Raw genomic sequence first — 25,885 nt, 5'->3', positions numbered from 1 at the left:
CATGTTCATGTAGATATATAGATGGACAATATTTTATTACTATTGATAGAACGTCTAGTTCCTATGGATGAGATGATGATTTATCTTTCTTTTTACAAACTGAAGTGAAAAATATATGAGTAGACTTTACAGTTCATTCCGTTTATTACGTGTAAACTATGTCTATGACAAATGTATCATTGTATGAAGAAGCTGTTATCTGCTTGTCCGGACTGAAATTTGTTTGTCGTTTATAACGGTAAATAACATGTTCAAGATGTTGCTGTGTTTATATACATGATTGCCAAATTTTATTTGACAACTATCTTTCGAAGTTAAAATAAAGTATCTAGATGCATTCTGTAAAACAGGACTTCAACAACATAATAAAAACCCATACCTCATGAATAGCAAGCTTTTAGGGACGACATCAAAAGATCGATGTAGGATAAAAAAAACTTAAATCAAATTGTTTGGGGGTGGGGGTCACATTGCTTAAAGTTTTGTTAATCTAAAATCAATTTTACATATATCCCTATTCGTTAATCAATTTTTCCCAAATTAAGTTAACAGGGGGTGTGGGGGTCAGTGAACAAACTATGTGAATTAAGTTTTTTTTTATCCTTCATTGAACTGTGGATGTCGTCCCTTAAAGACCCCAAAATCAACATTTACAAATGATAAACAGTTCCATTGGGAAAATTATCGTCCTAATTTTAGTACTGTGGCAGTGAGGATTACTTTGTCGTTGTCATTTTCCTGAGACTTTAAATAAACAATAAATTTCATATTTCATTGTTAAAAAATTTACATGAAGCTTATTTTATAATAACATCTTCGCTAGTCAAGGGTTGTGATCTACTCCTGATCTCTTCACAGAACAGGAGTGGATTGTAATCATTGACTAGCTAAGATAATTAAACATGTTTAATTAGAACATATATGTATTTGTTTAATTGCATAGCTTTTGCTATTTGAATTCACTGGTTAAACATGTTAAAGATATTTATTTACATTGAAAAGTTGAATATCTGCATCGAAGCAAAACTTTTGTCTTTTCGATTATCTTCTGTGAGAAACCTTTAAATACATTTTATATCACTGGTTTGCTATTGTTATGTTGAATCCTTTGACGACATTCAGTCCAACCATTGAAAACCAAGCTTTAATCAAAGCTTTAGGTAAAGTGCATCTAGATCTGTTACTATATACATGCCTTCTGATTTCGGGTTAATTGAATTCATTGAATGCTCCAATCAAATTCTACATACCTTTTAGTTTATCATGATAGAAGTTGTATTTTGTTGAAAACATTATATATTGTTTTCAGATTTTTGCTTTCTTTTACTTGGATACTTTATAGCGCTTTCACATTTGGCATCTGTCATCTCCGTATAAATCAGTTTACAAACTAGATTAAACTGTGGTATGCATCCCTGAATCTCCAGCAGAATTGTTTCTGCTACAGTACAAACAATGAATGAAAAACATTTATGATAATATACTTGGTTACCACTGTCTGTCGGATTGTCCGCCCCATATAGATATTCCCCACAACTCCTACAGTTTGATTGCAACCTAGGTAAATCATAGTCCAGTAACTGAATTTATTGTGGAATTTCCTATCAAGTCATTTGAAAGTTGCATACATGTATCTATCCAAGCATATCAGATTGACAACTATCATGACTATCTTTAGGATCTATCCCTAGTTCATGGTTTAGCAACTTAACAAATTAACATGATTAATTAACAATGTTCCTGTTAACAGTTCCTCAGATTATCTTTCCTGATTTTATTTATGTAGACAGGCGAGACACATATCTTTGAGTCAACAGTTTATTTTCTATAGATAAAAGAATATGTGGCTTCAGTGCCAATGATACAATTCACCAAGATCGATACAATTAATAAAAAAAGTTTTTATGTCAAAGTACAGTCTTCAACACAGAGCCTTTACATAAAATGTATGTTTCCATCTACATAATCTACTAAATTTGGTTTCCACATGAATAACGAAGATGTGAGTTAATCAATGAGGCAGTATATCATATAAAATTCTTGTAGATGTTGTATATCATGTATATATAGCAAAAATTAGAATTACCATACATACAGAGAATGTTAAAAAAGATATTTTATATTATGTATAAATTGCAGAAAAGTATCAAAAGGTTTATATCTCTTTTTTTTTATGTGTTCCTTACAGAGTTGACAAAAACACACATACTGGAGATAAATATTATCAATGATGTTAGAAAGAGGAGAGGATTTAGTCACACTCAACGGTACTCTACAGAGACACATATACACTCAGACTAGTTCACTTTATAAATGTGATGTTTGTTTCAGAGAATTTAGTAAGAGAAGCGAATTAAAGACACATAGAGGAACTCATACAAATGAAAAACCTTATAAATGTGATGTTTGTGCTAGAGAATTTACTCAATGTTGTCACTTAAAGAGACATTTGAGAACACATACTGGCGAAAAACCTCATAAATGTGATGAATGTGGTAGTGAATTTTCTCGAAAAGATGAGCTTAAGTCACACATGAGAACACATACAGGGGAAAAACCTTATAAATGTGATGTTTGTGATTGTGAATTTTCTCAAGGAAGTCACCTAAAGTCACACATGAGTACACATACTGGAGACAAACCTTATTGCTGTGATTTATGTGGTAAACGGTTTAGTTCTCTTAGTAGTTTGAAAAGACACACGAGAACACATACAGGCAATAAATCTCATAACTGTGAAATATGTGGTAAAGTGTTTAGTCGTCTTTATGATTTGAAGAGACACATGAGAACACATACAGGAGATAACTCTCATAACTGTGATGTTTGTGGTAAAGTGTTTAGTCGGCTTGAACATCTACACAGTCACATGAAAACACATATTAGAGATTAGTAATAACCTTATGAGATGTTTGTGATCAAGATTTAATTCGTCTTAGTAATTTACAATACTGAAATGACTTGCATGACTGAATTTTTTGTGGAAACATGTTTGGTCATCATAGTAATTTAGTCCTGGTATCTAAGATGAGTTTATTTACAACGTCACACAAGAACACATACAGATGATAAACCTTATAACTGTGATGTATGTGGAAAAAAGATTTAGTCAGTATGTGATAAACATGAGAATCTCATGACTGTGATGGACAATATATATGTGTTTTAAGCTTGGTGAATAACGGAGAGAGAAGTATGAGAACACATGTGATGATTAGGATAGTTCTAATGGTATGGACGAGGCTAACATTCTGTATATGTGACCTTCCCAATTGAGGAGCCATAATAATGAGATACATGTAGTTGTCATTTATTGCTGTATTTTGTATATGTTTTAGTTGACTGTTTTGTTATAATCAGTATACTAGTATACAAGTAGTTTACAGACTCACTTGAAAACACACACACGTGATAAACCTCATAAGTGTGATGTATGTGGTAAAGATTTTAGGTTACTTAATTTGCTTGGTCATTTAAGAAGGCACAAGAGAACATATACCAGTGACAAACCTCATGACTGTGATGTATGTAGTAAAGGGTTTATTTGAAGCATGCATTGCTTCTTTACATCTTTAAAGACACACATGAAAATACATGCATAGTAGTTTTATAGAGATTCAAATGAGAATATATACATGTACATAGTAGTTTATAAATTCACACGAGAATACATACATGCGATAAACCTCGTTATGTGATGTATGTGGTAAAGGGTAATGTTAAATTACCTTAAATCAGCTTGGTAGTTAACAGAGACACATGAGAACAGTTTACACACGAGAACAGTTTACACATGAGAACTCATACAGATGATAAGGTGCATGATTGTCGTGTTCACTGTAATATCAGTTAAAAAATAGACACCATAAAGGGATCAAGTCGTCAAAATTGTAATTAACATAGACATGTGATAAATCGTTATAGATGTATTATTTACCTAATATATATATATATATCAATTCTTTGATTTAACATATCAAGCACAAACTGGGTGATGCATTTGACCTATTATATGTATTCAAACCCAACTTAACACCCGTATATGTACATGCAAGATATAAGATGGACAGTTTACATGGTCATAATGGTATACCATAGATATAACAAGATGTGATACGAATGCCAATGAGCAGCTGATGAGACAACTCTCCGTCCAAGGCACAATTTGTGAAAGTAAAAACAATTATAGGTCAAAATACAGTTTTCAACACAGAGGCTCCAATGGCTCACACTGAACAACAACCCCAAAAATGACTAGTGTAAAACCATTTAAACATGAAAAACCAACAGTCTACTCTATATACACGTAAAAAGAAAGAAACGAGAACACTTTAAACGAAGTTATAAACCACATTCATGTTATATTGATATTCTGTAAATTGTGTTGATGTGTTTAATCATGATACAGGTACTTAACAACATGTACAATGAGCCATACATTGTGTTGATGTGTTTAATCGCGATACTTGACAATGTACTTTAATTATAGTTGTCATGTGTTGATTTGTTTAAACCTACTTTACAAGGTACCTTATTAATAAGTTGGTGGATGTGTTTAATCAGGATATGTTACAAGGTACTTTAAAATTGGTGAATCATGTGTTTAATCACGATACTTCACAAGGTAAATTAAGTTTTGTTGATGTGTTTAATCGTGAAACTTGACAAGGTACCTTAATAAAATTATAGTTGTGTTGATGTGTTTAATCTTGATATAGTTACAAGGTACCTTAAGTTTGGTGGATGTGTTTAATCACGATACTTCACAATGTTTATTAAGTTGGCTGGATGTGTTTAATGACTTTAATCATGATACTTTACAAGGTATATTAATTTGTGTTGATGTGTTTAGTCATGATACTTGACTAGGTACCTGAAGTAATGGATGTGTTTAATTATGATATGTTATAATGTACACTAAGTTGGCTGGATGTGTTTAATCATGATACTTTACAAGGTATATTAAAAGTTGTGTTGATGTGTTTAATCATGATACTTTACAAGTTACTTTCAGTTGTGTTGATGTGTTTAATCATGATACTTTACAAGGTATATTAAGTTGTTTTGATGTGTTTAATCATGATACTTTATGAGGTCAAATAAGTTGTGTTGATGTGTTTAATCATGATACTTTATAAGGTATAATAAGTTGTGTTGATGTGTTTAATCATGATACGTTACATGGTACTTTCAGTTGTGTTGATGTGTTTAATCATGATACTTTACAAGGTATATTAAGTTGTATTGATGTGTTTAATCATGATACTTTAAGCCTCAGTCCCACTAGACCACGATCGCACCACGCTCACCGCGACCTTAATTAAATTCAGATCGTGGTGAAGTCGCGGTATGAGCGGCATGAAAATATAAATTTTCGTTAATTTCACGATGCTACTACGTCCTATTCACGCTTCTTCAACGATCCCACTACGATTATAGCACGTTCTCACCGCGCTTATTCTGCGACCTTACTACGCTTATCAAGATATGTCGACGCTCATCACGTTCTCACTACGACCATACCACGAGTTACTAGTATCCGATTGCAACACGATCTTACCACGCTTCTACTGCGATTATAGCACGTTATTACCACGACTACACTACGTTCAAACCGCGATCGTACTACGCTCTCCTCAGCAATAACGTCAACATCGTGTTCTGTATCAATACAGTATCATTCCTTTAGTTCTATTTCTGATTAATACGTAGATTTCTCGGAAAATATACAGTCATGCCACCAAAATATACTGGAACACGTGGGCGAAGTGTTAGGGTTGATGAAGAGACAGATGGAGCTCTGATAGAAACGAATATTGATCAAGTAAAGATGTCGGTTCGACCAATCCGACCTAAATTATAACCTATTGCTGGTCCATAAAGCTGAAATGACGATAGTTTATTGCACGATAGCAGATATGGAACAGGTGCGTCAATAGATATAGGAAGATGTGGTATGAGTGCCAATGAGACAACTCTCAATCCAAGTAACAATTTTTTAAAGTAACAACTATAGGCCAAGATACGGCCTTCAACACGGAGCCTTGAGTTACGCCGAACAACAAGATATAAAAGGCCCCAAAAACTACTAGTGTAAAACCATTCAAACGGGAAAACCAACGGTCTAATCTATATGAAAACAAGAAGGATGGTTGAGCCGTTAGAGAAAATGGACAAGAAGTTCCAATTACATACAGACAAACAAAACCTGGGGAGAATTAATATATTATATGGGAAAATGACAATGAGAATAATGGTCGTAGTATGAACGTAGTCAGGTCGTAAGTAGAGCGTGATGAGGACGACAAGGGCGTGCTAGAATCGTACTATGGTCGTGAACAGCGTGGTATAGTCGTAGTGGAAGCGTAGTTTGGTCGCGGTGAGAACGTGATGATCGTAGTGAGGTCGTAATAACGTCGCAATGAGATCGTAGCGCAGTTTCTTCGAATAGAATCACGCTTTCGCTACGCTCTCACTTCGATGGTACAGCGACCTTTGCGATCTTACTACGATCTTAGTGCGCTCTCGCTACGCTTCTACTACGACCTGATTTCGCCACCGCACCACGATTGTTTTGAACATGTTCAAAGTTTGCCACGCTCATCACGATCTTGAAGACCTCACCACGACCGTGATACGACCTTACTGCGATCTACACGATCGTACTACGATCATCAAAATTTGCTGTTTTTTTCACAGATCGTAGTGCGATCGTGGCCTAGTGTGACTGGGGTATTACAAGGTACTTTTAGTTGTGCTGATGTGCATAATCATAATACTTTACAAGGTATATTAAGTTGTGTTGATGTGTTTGATCATGATACTTTACAAGGTACTTTCAGTTGTGTGTGTTTTATCATGATACTTTATAAGGACTAATAAGTTGTATTGATGTGTTTAATCATGATACTTTACAAGGTATATTAAGTTGTGTTGGTGCGTTTAATCGTGATACTTGTCGAGATGCATTAAGTCTAACTTCAGTATGTTGATGTGTTTATTCATGATATTTGAAAGGGTCTCTTTTAAAAAGTTGTATTGATTTGTTCAGCCATAAAACTAGACAGGGTACTATGCGATGTGCAATGATCTGTTCTAGAACATTAAGTATTCAACTACGATTTAAAACCAGGGGAAGAAAACTCCTAATTCAAAAATTTTAACATAGCAAATTCAAATGAAAAGCAATCCTTACCATCAATGTTCACAAACACTTAAGACTCGGAATGGTTGACTGATTGATTTTAGATGTTTTATGCCACTTTCGTCACTCTTGGCTATATCGTGACGGCCAAGATTTATAGGTGGAGGAAGACCGAATACACGGAGAGAACAACAAATATTGGCGGGAAAACTGCCTATCATAATAGAATTGAAAGGATACCGGGTATCTATGATATCAATGACACAAAATCAGTATGGGAACAAAAAGCAAATCAGCGCTTTTATTGCTGTTCTTCAGCTCAAAGTCACAGTGAGACTTTAAACATATCGCAAGTCATTTTTTCTCCGGCGATGTTTTTGAGCTTATATTTACAAATTTGTGACAAACTGACCGCCTATACCAAAATGTTTTGAAATATGTTTTATTAAAAATTTAACCAAAGATATAAGATATGTTTTTGTCTAAATCGTAGATACCTTTAGGGATTATTTCAAAAGTTCTATGTAATATACAAAAAAATATTTACATAGATTTTTACAATACTCACCACTTTGTTACCTAAGGAGCTACCATTTGATTGTTAGAGGGGAGGTGTGCTAGAATATAAAGGGGAAGGATGACACTATAAACCAAAATATATAGCAATTTATGTATAAAAAAATCAGGATAAACTAATAAAGAAAGCAGGACCAAAAAGCGTGAAGTAAAAGGCAGGACAAAGATTTCAATTACAAAAGGGAAGGACAAATTTTACAACCTAGCTCCACCTATTCGCGCCCCCTCCCACGCTAAAAAAATGAAAAGATACTTTTAAATACATGCTTATCATGTACTATCCTGAAGGGTCTTTTCTAACTTGTTTGTATATTTTCTCAATATGCAGTGGCGAATAGTTGAAGCATGTCCAGGACGAGGAAAAATTGCATTGTAACAATACATGCAACCAGTAACAGGGGTCGATCATGACGGAAATAAGAACATTAATACAATGGAACATCAGGATGAATTGGTTATGTACTTGCAATTTAGCCAATAAGGATTCCTCGTTTGCAGAGCGCCTTTCACTCCCTTTACATCCTACTTTGTCAAGGGTATTACTGACGATCGGAAAAAGACTAACAGTGATCTTATTTATATTCCCTAGTAACCCTTGTGGTTCCTAAACACGAATATAGATTAACCGGTATAGATATTTGCGACAAAACAGATAAAAGAAGATGTGGTATGAGTGCCAATGAGATAACCCTCCATCCAAGTCACAATTTGTAAAAGTAAACCATTAAAGGTCAAAATACGGACTTCAACACGGAGCCTTGGATCACACCGGACTGCTAACTATAAAGGGTCCTAAACATGACTAGGGAAAACTATATGCATTAAAACGAGAAAACCATATCATCGGTCTCATTTGTACCACAAAAAAACAATAAGAAACATTAGTAACCTCATCAACAAACGACAAATACTGAACATCATGTTCCCGACTAAGGTCATGTGCAAACAAATGCTACGTGTTTGAACATATTTTTAGGTACCAACCTTCACCCTTACTTGAAACAGCGGTACAGTTTCGAACAGCGGTATACTACTGTTGCCTTTATTTGTGCCTGTCCCAAGTCAGGAGCCTGTAATTCAGTGGTTGTCGTTTGTTTATGTGTTAAATATTTGTTTTTCGTTCATTTTTTTTACTTAAATAAGGCCGTTAGTTTTCTTGTTTGAATTGTTTTACATTGTCTTATCGGGGCCTTTTATAGCTGACTATGCGGTATGGGCTTTGCTCATTGTTGAAGGCCGTACGGTGACCTATAGTTGTTTATGTTTGTGTCATTTTGGTCTTTTGTGGATAGTTGTCTCATTGGCAATCATTCCACATCTTCTTTTTTATATGATGGTGCGATTAAGAAATACTGCAGCTCACTACCCCCTGCTTGACAGCATCTAGTGAAGTACTGTCCACCAAAGGTTGTGGGAGGCTGTTCCATATACTTATACTGTCTGGGAAGAAGGAATGCCTGTAAGTTGAAGTTCTGACATACGGTACGAGAAATCGTGTTGTGTGTCCTATTGCTACGGATGATGTAGAGTGTAGCTCTAGCATTGGTATTGCTACAAGACCATTTACTATCCTGTACATCATTACTGCTTTGCAGTTGACCCTCCTCTCGGCTTGTGGTTGCCATTGCAGAGTTTTTAGCATTGATGTTACACTGCTGGTTTATTGGTAGTTGTTCAATACAAACCGGGCTGATCTTCTTTGTACGCTTTCTAATTTCTATATGTTAAGGTTGGTGAACGGGTCCAGAATGAGCATGCATACTCAAGCAAAGGTCTTACTAGCGTTGTGTAGCATACAGCTTTTGTTTGTTGGGGACAGAGAATGTTAAAATAGATATTTTATATTATGTATAAATTGCAGAAAAGTATCAAAAGGTTTATATCTCTTTTTTTATGTGTTCCTTACAGAGTTGACAAAAACACACATACTGGAGATAAATATTATCAATGATGTTAGAGGGAGGAGAGGATTTAGTCACACTCAACGGTACTCTACAGAGACACATATACACACAGACTAGTTCACTTTATAAATGTGATGTTTGTTTCAGAGAATTTATTAAGAGAAGCGAATTAAAGACACATAGAGGAACACATACAAATGAAAAACCTTATAAATGTGATGTTTGTGCTAGAGAATTTACTCAATGTTGTCACTTAAAGAGACATTTGAGAACACATTCTGGCGAAAAACCTCATAAAGTTGATGAATGTGGTATTGAATTTTCTCGAAAAGATGAGCTTAAGTCACACATGAGAACACATACAGGGGAAAAACCTTATAAATGTGATGTTTGTGATTGTGAATTTTCTCAAGGAAGTCACCTAAAGTCACACATGAGTACACATACTGAAGACAAACCTTATTGCTGTGATTTATGTGGTAAACGGTTTAGTTCTCTTAATAGTTTGAAAAGACACACGAGAACACATACAGACAATAAATCTCATAACTGTGAAATATGTGGTAAAGTGTTTAGTCGTCTTTATGATTTGAAGAGACACATGAGAACACATACAGGAGATAACTCTCATAACTGTGATGTTTGTGGTAAAGTGTTTAGTCGGCTTGAACATCTACACAGTCACATGAAAACACATATTAGAGATTAGTGATAACCTTATGAGATGTTTGTGGTCAAGATTTAATTCGGTTTAGTAATTTACATTTAATTTTATAAATTAGGGAATGTATCTCCCTCGTGCAAAGCTCTGATTCCTTTCACGGATTTGGCTATACTTTTTTTACCTTTTGGGTTATAGCTCTTCATCTTTTATATAAGCTTTGAATTTCAAATATTTTGGCCACGAGCATCACTGAAGAGACATGTATTGTCGAAATGCGCATTTGGTGCAAGAAAATTGGTACCGTTAATTTTATTACAACACATACAGTGAACACTGCATGACTTATGTTTGTGGAAACACGTTTGGTCATCATAGTAATTCATAACTTCACACAAGTACACATACAGGTGATAAACCTTATAACTGTGATGTATGTGGAAAAAGATTTAGTCAGTATGTGATAAAACATATATGTGTTTTTAGTTTTGTGAAGAACAGAGAGAGACTATGAGAACACATCCTTCATATGAACACATGTGATGATAAGGATATTTTTAATGGTATCAACGAGGCTTACATTCTGTATATGTGACCGTCCCAATTGAGGAGCCACAGTAATGGGATACATGTACAGTAATTGTCATTTATTGCTGTATTTTTTATATGTTTTAGTTGATGATTTGTTATAATCAGTATACTAGTATACAAGTTATTTACAGACTCACATGAGAACACACACACGTGATAAACCTCATAAGTATGATGTATGTGGTAAAGCTTTTAGATTGATTGGTCATTTAAGAAGGCACATGAGAACACATACCGGTGACACACCTCATGACTGTGATGTATGTGGTAAAGGGTTTATTTGAAGCATGCATTGCTTCTTTATATCTTTAAAGACACGCATGAAATACATGCATAGTAGTTTTATAGAGATTCAAATGAGAATACATACATAGTAGTTTATAAATTCACACGAGAATACATACATGCGATAAACCTCGTTATGTGGTAAAGGGTACTGTTAAATTACCTTAAATCAGCTTGGTAGTTAACAGAGACACATGAGAACAGTTTACACATGAGAACTCATACAGATGATAAGCTGCATGATTGTCGTGTTCACTGTAATGTCAGTTAAAAGATAAACGCAATAAAGGGATCAAGTCGCCAAGATTGTAATTTACATAGACATGTGAAAATTTGTATAAATGTATTATTTACCTTATATAACTAATTCTTTGATTTAAAATATCAAGCAGAAGCTGGGTGATGCATTTCATTGAGAAAGCGCAGGTGGGAATATTTTAATTTTCATTTACGTTCTAAAAGAAATGCACTACGAATTGATTCACGTTGGTCTCGGACCTGATGGTATACCATAGATATAAAAAGATGTGATACGAATGCCAATTAGACAACCATCTAATCCGTCAAAGACACAAATTGTGAAAGTAAAAACAATTATAGGTTAAAGTACAGTTTTCGACACAGAGGCTTCAATGGCTCACACCGAACAGCAACCGAAGCTATATAAACAACCCTAAAAATAACTAGTCAGTGGCGGATCCAGGAATTTTCATAAGTGGGGCCCACTGACTGACCTAAGAGGGGGCCCCGCTCCAGTCACGCCCCAGTGATTCCCTATATAAGCAACCAATTTTTTTCCAAAAAAGGGGGGCCAGGCCCCCCTGGTCCCCCCCCCCCCTAAATCCGCCTCTGCTAGTGTAAAACCATTTAAACATGAAAAACCAACGGTCTAATCTATATACATGTAAAAAGAAAGAAACGAGAAACACTAATGATTCATACTTTATAAACCACATTTATGTTTTGTGTTAATACTCTGTAAGTTGTGTTGATGTGTTTAATCATGATACAGGTTCTTAACAACGTGTACAATAAAGTTTTTTTAACCATAAATTGTGTTGATGTGTTTAATCATGATACTTTACAAGGTATATTAAGTTGTGTTGGTGCGTTTACTCGTGATATTTGTAGAGATGCATTAAGTCTAACTTCAGTATGTTGATGTGTTTATTCATGATATTTGACAGGGTATCTTAAGTTGTATTGATTTTTTCAGTCATAAAACTAGACAGGGTACTATGCGATGTGCATTGATCTGTTCTAGAACTTATTCAACTACGATTCAAAACCGGGGAAGATAACTCCTAATACAAAACTATTGACATAGCAATTTCAAATTAATAGCAATCTTTACCATCAATGTTCACCAACACTTAGACTCGGAATGGTTTACTGATTGATTTTTTGTGTTTTACGCCACTTTCGTCACTCTTGGCTATATCGTGACGGCCAAGATTTATAGGTGGAGGAAGACCGAATACACAGAGAGAACAACAAATATTGGCGGGAAAACTGCAATCATAATAGAATTGAAAGGATACCGGGTATCTATGATATCAATGACACAAAATCAGTATGGGAACAAAAAGCAAATCAGCGCTTTTATTGCTGTTCTTCAGCTCAAAGTCACAGTGAGACTTTAAAATATCGCAAGTCATTTTTTCTCCGGCGATGTTTTTGAGCTTATATTTACAAATTTGTGACAAACTGACTGCCTATACCAAAATGTTTTGAAATATGTTTTATTAAAAATTTAACCAAAGATATAAGATATGTTTTTGTCTAAATCGTAGAAATCTTTAGGGATTATTTCAAAAGTTCTATGTAATATACAAAAAATTATTTACATAGATTTTTACAATACTCACCACTTTGTTACCTAAGGAGCTACCATTTGATTGTTAGAGGGGAGGTGTGCTAGAATGTAAAAAGGACAGGATGACACTATAAACCAAAATATATAGCAATTTATGTATAAAAAAATCAGGATAAACTAATGAAGAAAGCAGGACCAAATAGCGTGAAGTAAAAGGCAGGACAAAGATTACAATTACAAAAGGGAAGGACAAAATTTTACAACCTAGCTCCAATTATTCGCGCCCCCTCCCACGCTAAAAAAATGAAAAAGATACTTTTAAATACATGCTTATCATGTACTATCCTGAAGGGTCTTTTCTAACTTGTTTGTATATTTTCTCAATATGCAGTGGCGAATAGTTGAAGCATGTCCAGGACGAGGAAAAATTGCATTGTAACAATACACGCAACCAGTAACAGGGGTCGATCATGACGGAAATAAGAACATTAATACAATGGAACATCAGGATGAATTGGTTATGTACTTGCAATTTAGCCAATAAGGATTCCTCGTTTGCAGAGCGCCTTTCACTCCCTTTACATCCTACTTTGTCAAGGGTATTACTGACGATCGGAAAAAGACTAACAGTGATCTTATTTATATTCCCTAGTAACCCTTGTGGTTCCTAAACACGAATATAGATTAACCGGTATAGATATTTGCGACAAAACAGATAAAAGAAGATGTGGTATGAGTGCCAATGAGATAACCCTCCATCCAAGTCACAATTTGTAAAAGTAAACCATTAAAGGTCAAAGTACGGACTTCAACACGGAGCCTTGGATCACACCGGACTGCTAACTATAAAGGGTCCTAAACATGACTAGGGAAAACTATATGCATTAAAACGAGAAAACCATATCATCGGTCTCCTATGTACCAAAAAAAACAATAAGAAACATTATTAACCTCATCAACAAAGGACAAATACTGAACATCATGTTCCCGACTAAGGTCATGTGCAAACAAATGCTACGTGTTTGAACATATTTTTAGGTACCAACCTTCACCCTTACTTGAAACAGCGGTACAGTTTCGAACAGCGGTATACTACAGTTGCCTTTATTTGAAACAAAAGTGTAACATCACAACATAGGAAGACACATATTCCCCGTTTCCATTCTCAATTTTACATTATAAAGTATCAATAAAAATGGCTTAACTCAATCAAAGGACAAATTAACATGATTGAACATACACTGAAAATAGATAAGAATGCTTTTTGGAGCATTTTGAAGCTTTGAACTAGATGTTAGATAAATGCGAGTACTCTCAGATCTGTTCATTTTGTCTTTTTGTGTCGGGATTTATAAGTACCCGGCCACGTCCACTTGTATGTTTTGTCTATATATCTGATGAGTTAAGCCTTTTCAACTGATTTTTTATAGTTCGTCCTTATGCTGTACTGTTATACCACTGTTCCAGGTTAGGGGGAGGGTTGGGATCCCGCTAACATGTTTAACACCGCATTATTATTTATGTATGTGCCTGTCCCAAGTCAGGAGCCTGTAATTCAGTGGTTGTCGTTTGCAATTGTTTATGTGTTAAATATTTGTTTTTCGTTCATTTTTTTTACTTAAATAAGGCCGTTAGTTTTCTCGTTTGAATTGTTTTACATTGTCTTATCGGGGCCTTTTATAGCTGACTATGCGGTATGGGCTTTGCTCATTGTTGAAGGCCGTACGGTGATCTATAGTTGTTAATGTTTGTGTCATTTTTGGTCTTTTGTGGATAGTTGTCTCATTGGCAATCATTCCACATCTTCTTTTTTATATGATGGTGCGATTAAGGAATACTGCAGCTCACTACCCCCTGCTTGACAGCATCTAGTGAAGTACTGTCCACCAAAGGTTGTGGGAGGCTGTTCCATATCCTTATACTGTCTGGGAAGAAGGAATGCCTGTAAGTTGAACTTCTGGCATACGATACGAGAAATCGTGCTGTGTGTCCTCTTGCTACGGGTGATGTAGCGTGTAGCTCTAGCATTGGTATTGCTACAAGACCATTTACTATCCTGTACATCATTACTGCTTTGCAGTTGGCCCTCCTCTCGGCTTGTGGTTGCCATTGCAGAGTTTTTAGCATTGATGTTACACTGCTGGTTTGTTGGTAGTTGTTCAATACAAACCAGGCTGATCTTCTTTGTACGCTTTCTAATTTCTGTATGTTAAGGTTGGTGAACGGGTCCAGAATGAGCATGCATACTCAAGCAAAGGTCTTACTAGCGTTGTGTAGCATACAGCTTTTGTTTGTTGGGGACAGTGCTGAAAATTTCTTTGGATGAAGGCCCTGGTTGAATTAGCCTTTTTAGCTATACTCTCTATGTGGATGCTCCAGTTAATAGTTTTGTGGATTGTGACGCCTAGATATTTTGCTGAGTCAACCAGTTCTAAATTGTGCCCATGAATGTTGTAGCCTTTTAGATGTGGTTTGCGCTTGTTGGTAACGCGCAGCAGTTGGCATTTGCTGGGATGGAATTCCATTTGCCAATCAGATTCCAATCTGAGCAAGTTATTCATGTCTTCTTGTAGTAACTGCGAGTCTGCATCATTTTGGATCCTTCTGTACAGTACGCAGTCATCAGCAAATAGACGGACTGTTGATGACTGAACATAGTCTGGTAGGTCGTTGATTAACAGAAGGAACATGAGTGGTCCAAATACATTCCCCTGTGGTACCCCTGATTGGACTGGTGCAGTGTGAGATGTTTTACCATCCACAACGACTCTCGGATTTCTGGAGCTGAGGAAGTCCCTGATCCATTGGAGTGATTGCCCGCTTATACCATAGTACTCTGCTTTGTACAAAAGTCTCTCGTGAGGGACTTTATCGAATGCCTTGGGAAAATCAAGCAAGATAAGTTCGATTTGTTCACCGAGATCTATGTTTTTGGCCAGGTCCTGTATTGTAAGGATAAGTTGTGACTCGCAAGAACGGTTCTTTCTAAATCCGTGTTGAGCGTCGTTTAGGATGCCGTGAATATCAAGATGCTTTGCAATGCTACTGCATATAATGTGCTCTAGGATCTTGCATGTGACAACAGTCAATGAAACTGGACGGTAGTTATACTGGCACGTGATTTATCTCCTTTCTTGAAATTTGGAACAAAAAAGGCTTCTTTCCATTAAGGTGGTATGGTGCCTTGATTTATTGACGCTTGAAAGAAAGGGGTAAATGTTTCTGCTAGGTATGGTGCAAGCTCTTTGAGAAGTCTTGTCGGGATCTCATCTGGACCAGCTGCTTTGTGGATGTTCAAGTTGCTTAGTAGTTTTTGTACGCCATTTTCAGTTACATGTATTTTGTTCATTGTTGGGTGTGGACTCTTTCCTTTATTCGGTATGGTTTTGATATCCTCACTGGTGTTGAATACAGATGAAAATTGGTCGTTCAGAATGTTTGCGTTCTTTTCACTTTCTGAGTAAGTGAGTCCATCTGTATCTTTGAGAGGTGAAACTCCAACAGATTCGCATTTCTGACTTTTAATAAATCCTCAAAATTTTTTGCTGATAATTCAGGATTAATGATGTCGTTAATGTAGTCTCTGTAAGCCTTCCTACATTCTTTCTGTGTTGCGGCTTTTAAACGATGGTATCTGTCAAGATCAGATTCTCTATTGGTCTTTCTAGGTTTATCAAAGCTCCTCTTTTCTGTCTTGTTAGTTTTTTGATTTCCTGATTGATCCAGGGTTGATTGAATCTTGAGGATGACATTTTAGATGGTACTGTTTGTTCAATAATGGTAAGTAAGCTGGTTTTAATAAATTCCCACATTGCAGTTTAATACAGGACACTCCAGATTAAATTTCTCCTTGAAATCTGCGTTTAGTTTCATGGCCTTTTCAACTTGTTCCTTGGCATCCGCCTTTTTCCAAATAAATATTTTTGTCTTTACAGGTTTGATGATTTTAGCTGTCATATCAGTGTTGATGTATACAATGTCATGGTCACCAATGCCAGGTAATGGCTCGCATCGATTCACTAATGAAGGCCGATTTGTTAGAAATAGGTCTAACGTGTGTTTTTTTCTTGTTGGGAAAGTGACTATCTGTTCCAGGTGGTTGTCTTGTACTAGGTCGAGGAAAGCACTGTTAATACGTATTGGATTTTGATGGTCCGTGATAGATTGTGTTTTCCAGCATATATCGGGTAGATTTATATCACCCCCAAGATCCTTTTATGTTACCGACATCATCCGTCTGAGGTGACTATGTTTTAGTATATTTCTAAACTTTTGTATTACAAATGCTAAAATCAATAATTGGCATTTGATAAACTATTTGCAGGATATACTAGTAAACCACAAACGGTGTCTTAAACTTATTCCTTATTCCCATTAGAAAACTTATAAAAATTGATTTAATTTGGTATTTATATAAACGGGAAAGAACTGAATTTTATTTTTTGTACCATTTTCATTGTTTGAATTATAACAGACAACAGTTCCTCGTTCCTCAATGTGTGTTCTTGGATTTGTGCAAAATACCAGGTCTACAGCCTTTTTGTTTTTTGGTTTTTATTGCCAAAAAATAGACTTATTCAGATATAGTCTCATTTCGTCATTGTGCGAAGTGCTCCTTTAAAGATGGGATTTTCTTAACCAGAACAGAACAGATAGTGTTCGTCTCTTTCCCTCGACTTATATTGTCCCATCAATAACAAAAGTAAACAAAAGTTTTTGATGAGAAGCTGATGAGTTATCTTACTTCTTTCAAACTAAAGTGAAAAATATAAAGGTATAGACTTTACAGTTTAATACTGTGTATAACGTGTAAACTACGAAGAAGCTGTCATTTGCTTGTCCGGACTGAAATTTGTCATGTAAGACGGTAAACAGGTAATCATACGTTTTTTGATTGAGTTAAGTCTGCCAATTGATATTTTATCGTATGTTTTTCTATGTTGTGATGTTATGCTATTGTTTCAGAAAAAGGGAGAAGGTTTGGGCCCATTAAAACGTTTAATCCCGCTGCAAATGTTTGCACCTGTCCTAAGTCAGGAATCTGATGTACAGTAGTTGTCGTTTGTTTATGTAATATATACGTGTTTCTCGTTTTGTTTATATAGATTAGACCGTTGGTTTTCCCGTTTGAATGGTTTTACACTAGTAATTTTGGGGCCCTTTATAGCTTGTTGTTCGGTGTGAGCCAAGGCTCCGTGTTGAAGGCCGTACTTTAACCTATAATGGTTTAATTTTTAAATTGTTATTTGGATGGAGAGTTGTCTCATTGGCACTCACACCACATCTTCCTATATCTAAACAACATTATCAATATGAATATCATCAGTTCAACGGACGATTACCGTTAATCCACAGGAGTTTGAATTCTTATCAATAATGGGTTAATAATATACCGAAGTCGACTATTTACCCCGTTATTGATAGCTATATAGGATTTCAAACTCCTGTGGTTAATCTGTTAATTACTGATTTTATGTTTACTTCCAATTTCTCTATCCAACTTTGCTTCAAACCCCAATAAGCATAAAAATGCAAGTCTATGCTTGATTTTATCATTTACCGACATGCTGAAAATGAATGGTGCCATTGATGGAATCATTTTATTTGCACTTTCAAAGTCCCGATCACAGACAATAAGCCACTTGTTTCTATCCCGGTCCTACTAAAAAGTGCTCGGGAGCACCCGGGAATTGAAAAAGCGCCCAGGGAAAAGAAAAAGCACCCGGAGAAGAAAAATTAGCGACCGGGAGAATTAAATAATAATATTTTATATTAACAATAATTTTTTTCCTTCAAAAAAAATCATTGCTTGTTTTGTCCTTAATATAAATGAGGATATGTACGAACCTACATGTAGTGTACATTGAAGTTTAGTAATGCTTATGCCGTTATGCCTATAATATTAGGCTGCTATCATTTAGCTGTTAATTCTATTTTAGTTTTTAAAAAAAGCTATGATAATGGCTTTACATAATGAACTGATACTTTCTGAACAGATTTTAAGGTGTTAAATTTAGTGGAGGTTATTAAAATAATGATACTTTAAAACAGAAGTGATTTTTGGGAAGGAAATTGAGGTATGATACTTTAACAAGTGATTTTTATGTCATTATCCTAGATTCAGTTCAAGGTTATCACTTGAAATGACCTGGTCATCCTATTAACACAGATGTTGTTTCTGATAATTTTAGCAACATAATTAGTCCCTGGATCATTAGTATTCTATATTTAAAGCTACAATAAATTTAAATCACGAGACCTCTTCTAGTGAATAATTTGTACTACTTAAATAGGTGATTATTAAAGAAAGACAACTCTTACTTCTAACCTTTATGGACATAATGTTACTTACATCAGTGATTTTGAAAATCACTTATTCAAGTAAGTCCCCTGACTGAACAAAGATATGTTTTAGTTTAAAGCAATAATAATAGTCAATTAATGATTTTGTCCACCTTCCTTCCTTCTCACTGAAAAAAGTTTAAAAGTAAGTTCCCTGACTGATCATATCAACATATTCCCTAATATGCTAATCCTACATGTATAAGAATTAAACATTTGTGATTATTCAGTTTTTTACCCAGCCCTGTATTCCAGCAATTTGTCTCCAATGTAACAATACTTCTTTAATGATTTTTATTATTGTAAAATTTCCATGTAACCATAGCCAGTGCCTGTACATAATTGCCAATGTATCATGTTATGAGACAACTATCCTCAGAAGTTAAATACAAGAGGGACGAAAGATACCAGAGGGACTCATAAATCGAAAATAAACTGACAATGCCATGGCTTAAAAGGAAAAAAAACCCAAACAGACCCATAAATAGTACACTTGACACACCATGGAAAAATAACGACTTAGTAACACGAACCCCACCAACAAGTAGGGGTGAATAACGTATGTACATGTACACAACAGCCTGCTGTGTGGATATTGCTTTATCCATCACCCCACCCTAGGCAGCCCACCTGAGTGCCCACCCTAGCTATAATGTATTTTTTTTGTAAAAATAGTGATTACAAATGCTTATCTACTTTTTTTAATTGACTGTACTTGTCAGTCTTTTGATTAAACAAAAGAAATTACATGCTCACTAGGGAGCTAGGATGAAAAAAAAATTCCTGCTTATTTTTTTAGTTGTAATCTCTGTCCTGCCTTTTTATTTTTTACTCTATTCGGTCCTGCCTTTTTTTTCACTAGGTTATCGTGACTTTTTTTACACAAATGGTCATCCTGCCTTTTTTTTTACCAAGTTGCTCATCCTGTCTTTTTTTTTTACCCAAAACTCCTGTCCTGCCTATTTTTTTCAAATTTCATCCAAAAAAATGACATAAAAATCACTTGTTCAAGTATCAGACCTCAATTTCCTTCTCAAAATCACTTCTTTAAATATCATTCTTTTAATAACCCCCACTAATTTCAACACCCCCTGAACAGTGAAATTTTTATTGCTAACAGTAGAATTTTATTACATAATCTGAAAGATGAAACCTTGAACTTCACAGGATAAATACTCCCAATGCTGTGAAAAATCTTTTAAGAAAGTATCAGTTCATTATGTAAAGCCATTATTATAGCATTTTTCCAACTACAATAGAATTTTTAGCTAAATGATAGCAAAAAGGCATAAACCTTGCTTCTTAAAAGAAGCAAAAGGTTCATATTTATGAATTTTACTTATTAAAAGATATTATTTAAACCTATGTATTGAAATTTTTTAAAAAACTACAAAATCCCAATTTGTGACAAAACCTCGAATTTGCTACTCAAATAAATGATTTATAAATCACTTATTTCAGTTAGTCCCCTGACTGCAGAGTGGACAAAATTAAAGGCAACCACTTGGTAGACTTAAACAACGAGAAAAACGGCCCTAAAACATTGAAAGATGTCAAACATTTTAAATGGGAAAACTAACGTCCTCATTTTAGTACAAACAATGAATGAAAAACATATATATTATTAATGCAAACAGGTGAGACATATCACTGAGTCAACATTTTATTTATCATATAAAAGAAGATGTGGCATGCATGCCAATGAGACCACACTCAATCCAAGTTACTATGCATGAAAAGTTAACAATCATAGGCAGTCAAAGTATAAACTCAGATACTGTAAATAATGTAGACATAATCTACATTGTACCAACATTTGGTTTCCTCATGAATATAGAAGATGTGAGGTATACATCAATGAGACAGTAAGGCATAAGTAAGGCATACATATATGCATTGAAATGTATAAACTTCTTGTACATTTTTTATATAGAATGAAAAGAGCAGACAATGTTAAAAAAGATATGTTTGGCGTTCATTATCACTGAACTAGTATATATTTGTTTAGGGGCCAGCTGAAGGACGCCACCGGGTGCGGGAATTTCTTGCTACATTGAAGACCTGTAGGTGACCTTCTGCTGTTGTTTTTTTATTTGGTCGGGTTGTTGTCTCTTTGACACATTCCCCATTTCCATTCTCAATTTTATGTGTAAATCGCAGAAAGATTTCAATAGGTTTATGTCTTTATTTTTCTTTGTTCCTTACAGAGTTTTTCAAGAACTTACATATTGGATATAAACATTATCAGTAAGATGTTAGAGGGAGGAGAGGATTCAGTCACACTCAACGATACTCTACAGAGACCCATAAACACACAGGCTGGTAAAACACTTCATAAATGTGATGTCTGTGCTAGAGAATTTAGTCATAGCGGTCACTTAAAGAGACACTTGAGATTATTACATACTGGTGAACCACGTTATAAATGTGATATTTGTGGTAAGATATGTAGCCGAAGTCATGACTTGAAGAAACACATGAGAACACATACTGGCGAAAAACCTTATAAATGTGATGTCTGTGCCGGGGAATTTAGTCTTAGCAGTCACTTAAAGAGACATGTAAGAATACATACAGGTGAAAGACCTTATAAATGTGATGTTTGTTTTAGAAATTTTCCTCGTAATGATGAGTTAAAGATTCATATGAGAACACATACTGGTGAGAAACCGCATGTATGTGATGTTTGTTTTAGAAAATTTAATCAAAGATGTGATTTAACGGCACACATGAGTACACATACAGGAGACAAACATACTAACTGTGAATTATGTGGTAAACAGATTAGTTCTAGCAATTTACAGAGTCACATGAGAACACATACAGGCGAAAAAAATCATCACTGTGAATTATGTGGTAAAAAGTTTAGTTCTCTTAGCAATTTACATTGTCACACGAGAACACATACAGGTGACAGACCTTATGGTTGTGATGTTTGTGGTAAAGGGTTTAGTCAGATTGTTGGTTTACAGAGACACAAGAGAACACATACAGGGGATAAACCTTATGCTTGTGATGTATGTGGTAAACGGGTTAGTCGACTTGATAGTTTAAAGATACACATGAGAATACATACTAAGGATAAAGCAGATAACACTCACAATGAGATGTTTGTCGTTGAGGTTCAGTGTGAGTGATGTTTACATAGACACACAAGAACACATACTAGTCAAATCAAGGCAAATCTAATTTCGTACCAAATTCCATGAATTCAGACTTACAGAGAACGCATACTAGCGACAAACATCATAAGTATGACGATCATGCTGAAAAGTTATTTTCAGAAGAAATGCATTAAAGAGGAAAATAATGGAAATAACTATTAAACCTCATATATATATATATGCGATGTATTTAGAAGAGGGTTGTATGATTAACTGAGAGATGCATGAAAACACATACCTGTGTGAGGTTTAAATTATGGGCCAAACATTATCGAAATGATAACTCATATAGAGATGTATAAGAGCACATAGTGATACTAGTACTTAGTCTTTTTAAAACTGTGATTATTTGATATATATATGCTCATCATACTCATAGAGATGTAAAAAACATATAGAGATAGTGATCACTGTATATGTAGTAGATGCTTTTTTTACAATCTAATCCATTCCTCCAAAAGCACTATAGCGAATTACATGTATTAGGGTTTTTCGGTAAACATTGTATGAATTGCAATCAAAACCTTATGTAACTGACTTAATATCTAAATGTGCACGGTCCTTCAAAAAAGTGCCCAGGGAAGAAAAACATGCCTGGGGAAAATATATAGATATTGAATTTACATGAGACAAGTTTGTGTCGATGAATTAAGTTATGCACATTAATTTTTTTTTGGAAATGTTAGACAAGTATTTTGCAAATTCAGACATCAGATAATAGACATTTGTAATAAAGCATAAGTGACACACACACGTACATCATCATCAGCAAATAAAACAATTATATTATGCTGCTAAAAGCAGGTGTTTGGTACAAAACAAATAACATTGAATCACAGGTAGGCATACATCATTTAAAAAGTTTTAGTTTTATAAAATAATTATAATAGAATTTTACAATTTTTACAGCATATTCCACAAGGGCAGAATATCATATTTGCTTTAGCTATTGGGTTAACTTTTCTTTTCTTAGTGACAGGCATGTTGAAATCCTTCCACAATTTTCCATTTGTCAATGCAAGTAAAATAAAAAAAATTGAGAGTGTTCACCAACATGACCATGCAGTTGCGAATATTAGACCTCGTGCACTGATTTTTTTAAATAATGAAATATACATTTTGACCAAGGACAATATCGTTCCTGATTCTTCTATATACTCTTGTTTATATTTACGGCTTACTTACTTATATACAATTTTGAAATCTTAAATGTAAAAGTTCAACAATATCTACACACCATGTACAAGTGAAGTTAGACAAAACAAGCAATGATTTATTTATTTTTATTCATGAAAACATTTTTTGTTATAAAATATTATTATTTTATTCTCCCTGGACGCTTTTTAGTGGGACCCCTGATCACTACCCTTTTTGATACACAAAATAAAGTGCATTGATCATAACATTATAAACATCCTATCCATGAACATTTCCAGAAATTTCTTAGTGTATTACATGCTCAGATATTCTAGGCATGAAATGATGTGATACTTGTCAAGAAAACTACATAACGTTTGCAATGTACAGGAATCTAATATCTGTTCCAAAAATTTAAATTAAGTCATTGTTAATCTTTTCTTTAAAAATTGGAGTTATCTTCCTTTGTCTAGAATATCTGTTTAATCAACTACAACGGTGAACCAATTATTAATTTTACTGTACATAATTTGAATCAATCTTTACTGTTCAGTGCTTTCAAGCACTTTGATTCTGTAATAGTATAGAAAATCTCTGCATATATGCTAACATGATAATGCGTAGGTTAAAGTTGGATAGTATATATATACGCATTGTTTACCAAATGAATGTTATTTCTTTGTTTAAGGACCTGAAAAATATCCATGAATGTATGTGAGTTCAGGGTATTATGTCATGTTAAAACATTTATTGGTTGTGATATAACAATCTCATTGGCGTATAATAGAGTTCATCCGGATATTACACAATGTTAAACATTAATTGTAATATGACAATGACATTAGTTTAAAAGAGAGTGCGTCCTGGTATTTAGCTATGTTTTCACAATTAAGGGAAGTTGTAAGATTGATTGTTCAATGATATGTTTCCCTTTTCTTAAAAGAAGGGTGACCTGGTAATCAAGTGTGGGGCGATTTTCTTAGAAAGTGGCACCAATTAAGTGTGGGCTGTGGGCCGAGTTGAAATGGTTTCATTTTTAAACATCGTGTTTGGGGTCATAAAGTGATGTATACAGTAATATACAGTATATTATAATGGTTGTGTGGCGTTCTTAACTAAATTTTATGGATAACAAATGTTTTTTCGTCTTATCCAAAACAGCTAGGATATACTAGACTACTGGACTACTAGACTGTAAATAATGTCGTTTGTATGCCCCACCTACGATAGTAGAGGGGCATTATGTTTTCTGGTATGTGCGTCCGTTCGTCCGTCTGTCCCGCTTCAGGTTAAAGTTTTTGGTCAAGGTAGTTTTTGATGAAATTGAATTCCAATCAACTTGAAACTTAGTACACATGTTCCCTATGATATGATCTTTCTTATTTTAATGCAAAAGAGTTTTTATCCCAATGTCACGGTCCACTGAACATAGAAAATGAAAGTGCGAGTGGGGCATTCGTGTACTAAATTAAGGACACATTCTTGTTGATTGTATTGTAGTGTGTGTGTGTGGACTCAGGGAAGATTAGTTTTTTTGTAATTTTTAAAAATATATTTTTTTTACCCTCTTTAAATAAAAAAATGAATAAAGAATCTATACTTTTATTATTAAAAATTTTATTATTATGATTGTTTGACAGTTCATCGGGGTATTTTACTATGTTATAAATATCATTAATTGATTGATGGATTTTGAGTTTTTTTCTCCACATTCATCATGTTCATCATAACGAAACCCGATTTTGTTTGGCGCCAGAAATAAGCAAAAATAAGTATTATTTTCAGGCGGGAGCGTAATTTCCAACTATTAAGATAAGCATTAATGGTGAGCATTATGTAAACGGAACTCGGAATTGTAATACTGATACAGTTAACATATTTATGTAATCCGTTTGTCTTTTACTTTATTATACATGTTATAGTAAACGTAAAATAGTTTTAAATTTTATTTTCTATTTCGGACGACCTAAGGGAATTGAGAGTATTTTTTTTATAAAAATGTAACATGGCTACTCAGCCTTTCAGTCAGTTTCTGTTCCTTTTTATGCCCCTACTACGATAGTAGAGGGGCATTATGTTTTCTGGTCTGTGCGTCCGTTCGTCCGTCCGTTCGTTCGTCCGTCTGTCCCGCTTTAGGTTAAAGTTTTTGGTCAAGGTAGTTTTTGATGAAGTTGAAGTCCGATCAACTTGAAACTTAATACACATGTTCCTTATGATATGATTTTTCTAATTTTAAAGCCAAATTGAACTTTTGACTCCAATTTC

The 25,885-nt window shown here is 34.6% G+C and overlaps 1 protein-coding gene across 1 annotated transcript; it reads left to right on the top strand.

The window, feature by feature from the left end:
* LOC134710756 (zinc finger protein 91-like) lies at nucleotides 1–25,565 on the top strand. The gene is made up of 6 exons (XM_063571152.1): nucleotides 1–238; nucleotides 2,189–2,892; nucleotides 3,171–3,231; nucleotides 9,668–10,332; nucleotides 10,998–11,136; nucleotides 21,527–25,565. The coding sequence occupies exons 2-6, from the start codon at nucleotides 2,228–2,230 to the stop codon at nucleotides 22,454–22,456; spliced, it is 2,460 nt and encodes an 819-aa protein (XP_063427222.1). The 5' UTR covers nucleotides 1–238; nucleotides 2,189–2,227; the 3' UTR covers nucleotides 22,457–25,565.
* Nucleotides 25,566–25,885: the final 320 nt, after the last annotated feature.

Source organism: Mytilus trossulus, chromosome 3, assembly GCF_036588685.1.
Source record: "Mytilus trossulus isolate FHL-02 chromosome 3, PNRI_Mtr1.1.1.hap1, whole genome shotgun sequence".
NCBI lineage: Eukaryota > Metazoa > Mollusca > Bivalvia > Mytilida > Mytilidae > Mytilus > Mytilus trossulus.
The sequence above is the reverse complement of the archived record's forward strand: the minus strand, read 5'-3'. Positions and strand labels throughout refer to the sequence as shown.